The following is a 10000-nucleotide window of genomic DNA, read 5'->3' on the forward strand; positions in this document are numbered from 1 at the left end:
CCTTACTTAGTCTGATAATATAAGGTCGCTTCTGCCAACTTTCTTTTAATTTCTTATTCTAACATAGGGGGCGGGGGATGTAGTTAAAGTACGAATTATAAAGATTAAAGAATTCTCATCTATCATGTTGTTGTTGTTGGCACTCCGTCGCTTACGACGTCGAGAGTTCCAGTTGATCCGATCAACGGAACAGCCTGCTCGTGAAATTAACGTGCAAGTGGCTGAGCACTTCACAGACACGTGTACCCTTAACGTAGTTCTCGGGGATATTCTATCTCACTTATAATCTATCTCACGCTCTCTTCGACGATGGAACTGGTAACTATTAATATCCTTTAACTTCAGTATGACAAGGCTGACCCTTTGAATTACAGGCACAACAGAAACAGGAAGTAAGAGTGAGAGAAAGTTGTGGTGACAGAGTACAGCAGGGTTCGCCACCATCCCCTGCCGGAGCCTCTGTCTGGGATCCGAAACCGCGATCTTATGACCACGAGTCCGTTGCCCTAACCACTGGGCCATTGCGCCTCCACTCATCTATCATACGACGATTAATAATATTTCAAAGTTAAGACTTTAAACCCTGTTGCGTAATTAGAATTTTATTAATACTAATAGACTAATATATACAGTAATCTTACTCAAAAAATATTCGAATATAATCACAAGGATGTATATATGTATGTATGTATGTATGTATATGCCCGTGCACGCTGCACGAGCATACACAAAGAATGACTGATGTAATTTATATAAAACATGCAATCTGTTTACCTGTCTTTTTATCTACCTGTGTGTATTGTAATCTTGTAACCGTTTAAAATTAATCACTGCGTCCGTGTGCGCATACGTGTGTATGTGTGTGTATATGTATGTATAATGAATATGCATACACACACACAAAACACACACTCGCGCGCGCGCGCACTCACACATATACACACACCTTCATACACGCACACACATATATGCATACAAATATACGCACACAAAGACACGTAACGGATACATATATATAGACACAGAAATACATATATACTTTCCTGTATACTACGAATTGACTACGCCTACACACGCACTCACACATACACATATACGCATGTATACATTCTGGAATCAAAAGGAAACTAAATTATTAATTGTTTATGTTGAAGCATAACGATCTATCTTAACTGCACGAAATATATCACCACAGAACAATCAGATTTAAGAAAATGGATTGTATTTCATGCTTGATCTAACAGCTTATTTCGCTTCACTGCTTTATCATATGATGTATGTAATTAGTGAAGGCGATTATGAATATGAAAGGCTGCCATCTAACATTTAAAATATCAAATCGCATACATTTGTGTATGTATATATGTTTGTGTGCATGTATATATATGCATACATATATATACACACACACACGTATATATATATATATATATATATATATATATATATATATATATCAATAGAGAAAGAAAGAGAGAGAGATGTATGTATATACTTAATACGTACATACACACGTACATACACACGTACATACATACATAAGTATGCATGCACGGATACATGTCTGTATTAAAATGGCACGTGTCGTCCACACCTTGCCGTCAAAACTGACATATGCGTCAAGTTGAATGGTCATGCAAAAATGAGAAATTTGTTCAAAGAAAGGAGTAGATAAAGAGGGGGAGTATGAGATAAGGAAATCGTGACAAGGATGTAGTAGTAGTAGTAGTAGTAGTAGTAGTAGTAGTAGTAGTAGTAGTAGTAGTAGTAGTAGTAGTAGTATGGGTGCATGTGTTGTAACAGTGCGTCGCTGCATACACCATTTGTTAAATTCCTTACTCTTGGGTGGGGTGGGGACACGCCTTTGCACCACTTAGGCGATAACCCTTCAATCCATATGTCTGTTTTCGGTAGTTGTTGCTGGTGAGGGTTTCACAAGATCAATTACAAATTCTCAACATCTCTTAGACGCCTTTTACGACATGCAGAGGAAACGTTGGGTCTATTCTTTGACATGTCAGTCTCCACACAGCACAATAGATGAATAATAACTCTCACTTTATTTTCACCGTTCTCCTATTCTCAATATTGGAATTTCTATGTAGTCATTCGATCTACTAGCAGAAAAAAAAAATACAGTCAGATCTGCTCAAATCACACAGTACGTCCAGTGAACTTAAATTCACTGCTTTAAGAAAGTCGGGATGGTCACATCTGAAAGGCCTGTTTAATTGTAAGTGTACTGGACTAGAGATAACCAGGCTCTAAACAATATCAACTCTTTTAGCGGTGCTTAGCACGCTTTACTTCAGTGAAGAGCGGATCAGAGACACACATCAAATTTCCTTTTGTATAACTGTCTATAGCAGGGGTTCTCAGCCACCAAACCGCGGAACAATATTTGGCCGCATGGATTGAATAAATTTTAAAATTTTATAGTTATTATATTGCAGTCTGCAGAATGTTTTTGTATTATATATGTAATATTAGTTTCAAATTTTGGAACAATGCCTAGAAAATTGGCGGGGTGGGGAGTTGATTACATAGACCCCAGAACTCAACTGGTACTTCTTTTATCAATCCCGTAAGAATGAAAGTTCTGCCAGCTTGCCGCCTTAATTATAAATGTAATTATTAAATTACATATTATGCACTTTATTGTATTTTGTTATGGTGCACCAGCATGACCGCAGCCACTTGGCTGAAACACATAAATAAATAAAAATATGTTTCCAGAAACTGTTCTGTGGTGCAAAAAAAAAAAAAGAAATTAGGGGACCGCTGGTTTATAGAATGAAGTATCTCTCGTATTTATTTGGGTTCCTTGTGTTCCGAGTTCAATTCCCACCAAGGTCACCTCTGCCTTTTATCCTTTTGGAGTCGATAAATGGACTACCTGTCACGATTGTCTTTGGACTGACGGAGTTGTTAAAGCGTCAGACGAGATGCTTGTATTTATTTCAGGCTTTTTTCGCTCTTTGCATTCAAATCCCGACATAGCTTTTTTAGATGACAGGCTTTATCCGTCCAATATTTAATACCACTACCTGATCCCCGAATGTTTTTATGAGAGTTCACTCTTCTAAGCATTCGGGCCAGTTCTCTGATTTGAGAATAACCTCTTCTCTTCGTGGGCTCTTCCCCTCTCTAACCAGCAAAGCAATAAAAATATACTCTAGTCGCGACCAAAACAATTCTCTCAAAACTAGTTCATAACAAATGTACCGACTGTTCTGTTGTTTCTTTTCGTTTCTTTCGATTTGTAATAAATTGAGAAAATCGTTGAACATCAATATCTTACATGATTGTAAATATAATCATAATTGCATTTGTTTGTAAATGTCTAAATGACTTTCAAATTATTGCAAGCCAATATAAATGAGTGATGCATGTAGAAATACGATGAAAGCGATTGTAGTGTATTGAAATGTGAGTTAGTATATAATAGAAAAACATTATTTAATAGAGCGATAATCTATTAACATGTGTGATGTATATCTAAAGTGAACAACTATTTCATATTTGACTGATTCTGCATATGTATAAATTAAGTGACTCCTTTTATATTTGAGCCACTTTGCTTCAAGAATATATATAACAATATGAAATGACTAACAGTTTATTAAAATGTTAATGTGTAGCAGTGCATCTACAGACAAGGAAGTAAATTTCGAACGTAGTGTAGCTGTAAAAACAGCTGCGAGATTGGTATCTTACCCTTATAAGACGGAAAAATTTGCCAGCAGACGGCAACCAGAGTCGAACCCGTACCCATCAAATATCGGCTGAGTACTCTTTAGCTAATGTTGTATTCTCCTCACTGCGTACAAGGGATTGTGGGGTTAGGAAGAGGGAACGGATTGGTGGAATCGTTAGAGCTGACAACAATTACCGTCAATTTTATAACTAAATAATAGCTTTTGGAATGCGACAACATTTTATAAACAAACTTGGGAAACAATGAATATGTTTGGTATTTTATAAACAAAAAAATTTCGAATGTAGTATAGCTGTGAAAACAGCAGAAAGATTGAGTATTTTACCCTTATCAGACGGAAAATAGTTGCCAGCAGAGTGGCTCAGCTTATGAATGTAAGTGGCATTAAGAGAATGATGGCACTAAATACAATATCTTACTAAAGCAGTCTAATAAAACTGAAACATGTCAGGAGTTGTCTCCTGTACTTGTCGAGATGATTAAATTTATTTTTGTTCTTTAGCTAATGTTGTATTCTCCTCACTGCGTACAAGGGATTGTGGGGTTAGGAAAAGGGAACGGATTGGTGGAATCGTTAGAGCATCGGAGGAAATGCTTGGCAGTATTTCTTCCGGTCTTTTTCGTTCAGGGATCAGATCTTACTGAGGTCATCTTTGTCTTTAATCTTTTTGGAATTGATGAAATAAGTACCAGTTGAGTATTGGAGCCAATGCAGTCGACTAAACCTCCTCTCTTTAAAAAAGTGCTGGCCTTGTGCCAAAATCTGAAACAACTATTTGTAGGTGCTGAATGGCCGATTAAGAAGTTCACTTTGCATTTACGAGGTTGCGAGTTCGATCCCTTGCGTGTCAATCTTTTATCTTTACTTGTTTTAATCGTTAGACTGCAGCCATGCTGGGACACCGCCTTGAGGGATTTTTGGTAGAATGTATCAACCCTGTTACTTTTTTTCAAGCCTTGTACTTATTGTATCGGTCAGTTTTGCTGATTCGCTAAGTTATGGGAGCGTAAATGCATCAACACCGGTTTCCAAGTGGCACTGGGGGACATACAAAGACACACACACACGTACACATAACAGACTTCTACCAAGTCTATTCGCAAGGATTTGGTCAACCCGAATTTAGAGTAAAGAACACTTGCCCAAGATGCTATGCAGTGGTACTTACCCCCACCCAACTATGTGGTTGGGAAGCAACTACTCAGGTGCGCCTGATATCTCGAACATATATATAATTTTCTATATTCTCAGGATTGATTCTGTATGAGAATTATATTAAGAGTACATGTGTTTGTGGAATGCTCGGCTACTTTACACTTTGATTCAAGAGCAGATAATTTAGTTGATCGAACAACTGAATCTACGTAGTCAAACAATGGACATCTTACCACCACCTTTTGTAGGTAGAGCACCGAACTAAATGCTTTGCTATACTTCGTTAATGCTTTCATCTTTTACTTAAAATTGTAAAATCTCACCGGAGTTTATTTAGCCTTTAATCTTTCCGGATTCGATTTATATACATCCGATTATATACTGGAGTCGATTTATACACTTCTTCCAGCAATTCTTCCCTTATATCAATGAGAGATATCATTATTTATTAATAGTACTATTTGTTCTGACTCAGCAACAAAAAACGGTATGTTTGGAGTAGCACATGGCATATTCTTAACAACTGCTTTCTTTGAAATTAAGCTTCGTAAAGTAAAGTTCTTTTTAACGAATTTATGTTGAAAAAGAAAAAAAAAACACAATGAATAACATTTCAAGCATGTGGGTATTATTTGTATGCAAATTCTTGATATTGCATGAAAATGAATGTGCGTACATGTAAATAAATAGAAATGTTACGTCAACTACTAATTCACTGTGCAAATACATAAGAGTGTATGTAAACGTTTAAGTTACTGTGTAATGAAGTGTTTCTGTAAGGACTAACCTACAATATAACAGTATGTGTCAATAATATGTGACACAATATGCAAATAATTGACGCAATTTGTAAGTCAATAGTGCTGTTTTTAAATAACAGAAATCTGTCTTTCATCAACACCGCTGCTGCGATTATCGCAGTAGTCATTCGTCAGGTTTTAAATTAACCCTTAATGCAAATTCCAACAGCTTTTAGTTTATTCAGTAGTAATAGCAAACAAATACCTGTCTGCCGTTGATATTAAAATTAGTGGCAGTTGTTGTTGTAGTCGCTGCTGCTGCTGCTATTGATGATGATGATGATGATGATGATGATGATGATGATGATGATGATGATGATGATGATGATGGTGGTGGTGGTGGTGGTGGTGGTGGTGGTGGAGGTGTTGGTAATGATGATGTTACTGCTGCTATTATTTCAGTCTAGCTCCATATCAGCCTTGTTCAAGTAGGCCTGTGGTCAAAGACATTCCAGCCGTATTCATCCTTTTTTGCTTTTTCAAACATAGCGAGTCACCCACAAACATCCTTCAATTGATATCCTACACTCGCGCTGTCTTCTCACTTTGACCTTCCACTGTTGTGGTCTTTGTTTCCCAAGCATAATTCTTTATATCCCGCTTCAGCTCGAGTCCACTCGACACTTGAGCAGAAGACGAGTTTTCACAGTTGGCAACTGAATGTACTAGATTGCGAGATAAAGGAGAAAATGGAGGCATGGGGGAGGTTTGTTGTGTATGTACAATGTGGAGCCGGAATCAAAACGGCTGGAAGCTTTCTCGATGAGTGCTACTTACGGAGCTATCATGACCGGGGTTTGATGTAGGAGAATCCGGCGAAGTTGATAGAAACTTTCCAATAAAACCTCAGCAAGCTTAATTGCAAGTTAGTGGGTGCAACGGCTCTGCAAGTTGTTAAATGCATGAAATTATATGGCTGTGTGGTAAGAAGTTTGCTTCCCAACCACATGGTTCCGGGTTCAGTCCTACTGCGTGGCATTTTGGGCAAGTGTCTTCTACACTTGGGCAGACCAAAGCCTTGTGAGTGGATTTGGTAGATGGAAACTGAAAGAAGCCCGTCGTATATATATATATATTTGTGTGTGTATCTATGTTTGTCCCCCTCACCATCGCTTGACAACCGATGTTGGTGTGTTTACGTCTCCGTAACTTAGCGGTTCCGCTTACAAACAATAAGTCCTGGGGTCGATTTGTTCGACTAAAGGCGGTGCTCTAGCATGGCTGCAGCCAAATGACTGAAACATGTAAAAGAATAGAAGAAATGAAAGTATATATATATATATATATATATATATATATATATATATATATATATATATATATATATATATATATATATATATATATATAAAGGGGAAAGATTTCTTTCGGTCATGAATGATTAGGGGATACACCGAGAAGGTTCTCTGCCAAGCCCAAGTCTGGACAAGGTTGTTTATGGAAGACCATCAGTCGCCCATGCATACCAGTCTCCCCTCACCGTGCCACTTGTGTTAGCCAAGAGAAAGCCCAATACAGTTTGGCACCAGTGGCGTCGTAACTCGTTTCTACAGCTGAGTGAACTGGAGCAACGTGAAATAAAGTGTCTTGCTCAAGAACACATCACAGAGCCCAGTCTGAAAATCGGACTCACTACCTCATGTTTCTAATTCCGACGCTCTGAACATTGAGCCATACGCCTTCACACACGCACATACAAACACACAAACACACAAACACACATATACAATAATGATGATGATGATGATGATGATGATGATGATGATGATGATGATGATGATGATGATGATAATAATAATAATAATAATAATAATAATAATAATAATAATAATAATAATAATAATAATAATAAAACACACGCCAGAAAAGGTCACAGAAAACGAGAAAGCAACCATACTCTGGGATATGCCAATACACACAGATAGAGAAATTAAGGCCAATAGACCAGATATAGTTGTCAAAGATCATGAAGAAAAAAATGCTTTCTAATTGATGTATCAATACCAGCAGATGACAACGTTTCTCTAAAAGAAATGGAAAAACTTTCAAAATACAAAGACCTGGAAATAGAGATAACTCGAATGTGGAATCTAAAAACAGAAACAATTCCTATCATAGTAGGTGCCTTAGGTATAATAAAAAAATATTCAGACAAATACATAACAAAAATAGCAGGACTTACAAATATATATAACATACAGAAAATTGCACTACTGGGTACTGCACACATTCTACGCAAAACACTTTCAATACAGTAAACATAAGAGCACCACAGCAAACCACAGCACATACCCAAGGCGCACAGAGCTGCGTTCGGTAGTGAAGTGAAAGCACGTTATAAAAATAAAACTACTGAATAATAATAATAATAATAATAATAACAATAATTTAAACATGGCTCGACGATTTGAAGTGGGAAATACGATAAACAACTGTGACGATTTGAAGTGAGAAATATGGAGGATGTGGTCAATGAAGAGAGTAGATGTGATACCAAGTGTCACCTTAGTCTGCTGGCGGCAGACAGAAGACACTTTCTATCATACTCAGCAAAATAAGCTGTGAGTTTTCATATAATAATAATAATAATAATAATAATAATAATAATAATAATAATAATAATAATAATAATAATAATGATATTTGGATGAAACTTATAAACCTTTAATGCATTGCTACGCGCGTTCCACAGATCACATGTCTCTTAAGGTAACAGTCAGTATTTCTGGGATGATTACTGTGTAGTCCGTAGTATCTGTGGATATCGGGTTGATCATCTTCATGGGTTCATTTCTTCAGGCGATATAACATTAATTGATATACAGCTTCCCCCTCGATTGTGATCGGCTCTTCCTGCTTGTTGTTGATACGCAGCACTTTTGTCTTTTCCTGGCTGATCCTCAAGCTCACTCACCGTGAAGTTTCTCTCAGGTGGTCTACCTTATCTTGCACGCCTTGCGGGCAATGTGACAGTAGTGCGAGATCATCTGCGTAGTCCAAGTTCTCCAGCTTGTTCATCAGTGTCCACCGAATACCTTTCCCGAAGGTAGCGTAGGCCGTCCTGGTGATCCAGTCCAGCACGACGAGGAACAGGAGCGGTGACAACAAATAGCCCTGCCTGACTCCTGTGCTGACTCTGAATTCCTCCGACCATCTCCCAGCATGGATGACCTGGCAAGAAAACTCCTCGTAGAGTAATCGAATAATGCCTACGATCTTCTCTGGCACACCATAGTGTTGTAAGATGTCCCAGATTGTCTGCCGGTCTACGCTGTCAAATGCTTTTTCAAAGTCGACGAAACACACATAGAGTGACGTTTGCCGTTTCATTGTCTGCTCCACGATGACTCTGAGCGTCGCAGTCTGGTCCGTGCATGATCTCTCCTTTCTGAAACCCGCCTGCTCATCTCTGAGTTACTTGTCAATGGTACCTTTCAATCGCTCTAGGATGATTCTTGTGAGGACTTTACTTGGAATGGAAATATACAGGGTGTCCACAAAGTCTGGGTACATGGGGATTAACACATACTTTAAGAAATTATTATTTCTTATATTTAATTGTTTATGTCATGATTTTATTTACTCCATGTACCCAGGCTTTGTGGACACCCTGTATATATAAGATTTAATGCCTATTTCATGTTTACAGCACTCTTAAACTGGGGCTTATCTTGGCGTTTAAGAGACAAAGAGTATCAAAAAGTGATCTAGAATTAGTCTTCAGGCCACCTCAAAAGTAACATCGCTTGATTAACTCAACCGGTCATATCCACATGAGTGGATGAAGCAGCATAAAATGGAGTGTCTTGCTGAAGGATATAATGCAACGTTAAATTGAAACCGCAACATAGCGATTGTAAACCCTCAATCAATCAATCAATCAATCAATCAATCAATCAATACATACATACATACATACATACGTACATACATACATACATACATACATACATACAGAAACTTGGAAACAGCTTGCCCGTGCATGTGTAGTTAGTTGAAAACTCCGCATAGCGGATGTCTGAAGGTTTCACGGGTCATCAGGAGAAAATACGTACCGTTTCGGGGCCTTTCTCAAAATGGCTATACAGACCATCAGACCCCCTCATTAATGTGAGGCTCCCACCTACTGGTTCGACTGACAAGTATTCGACAACAAGTTTGTTTTGGGATCATCACTTCTCCTGCCAGGTTTCATCATTCCTTTTCTGCCATATCCAATGGCTGGCCCTCTCAACTGTCGCCTGGATCTCCTTGAAGATGGTGTTTGCATACCTATGTTGAACACCAGTTGATAACAGCCACCGTCTCAGTCTGGTCCCAATAAAA

General features: G+C 38.0%; 1 protein-coding gene across 1 annotated transcript in view; it reads right to left on the reverse strand.

Moving 5' to 3' along the window:
* The window catches only part of LOC149136105 (uncharacterized), a 17818-nt gene extending 11445 nt beyond the window's left edge, over positions 1 to 6373 (reverse strand). The window contains 1 exon segment of the mRNA XM_089350076.1: positions 6220 to 6373. Within this exon segment, the coding sequence (XP_089206202.1) occupies positions 6220 to 6373 (154 nt within the window).
* Positions 6374 to 10000: the final 3627 nt, after the last annotated feature.

Source organism: Octopus bimaculoides, chromosome 4 (genome assembly GCF_046866305.1).
Source record: "Octopus bimaculoides isolate indiv1 chromosome 4, ASM4686630v1, whole genome shotgun sequence".
In the NCBI taxonomy this organism is placed as follows: Eukaryota; Metazoa; Mollusca; class Cephalopoda; order Octopoda; family Octopodidae; genus Octopus; species Octopus bimaculoides.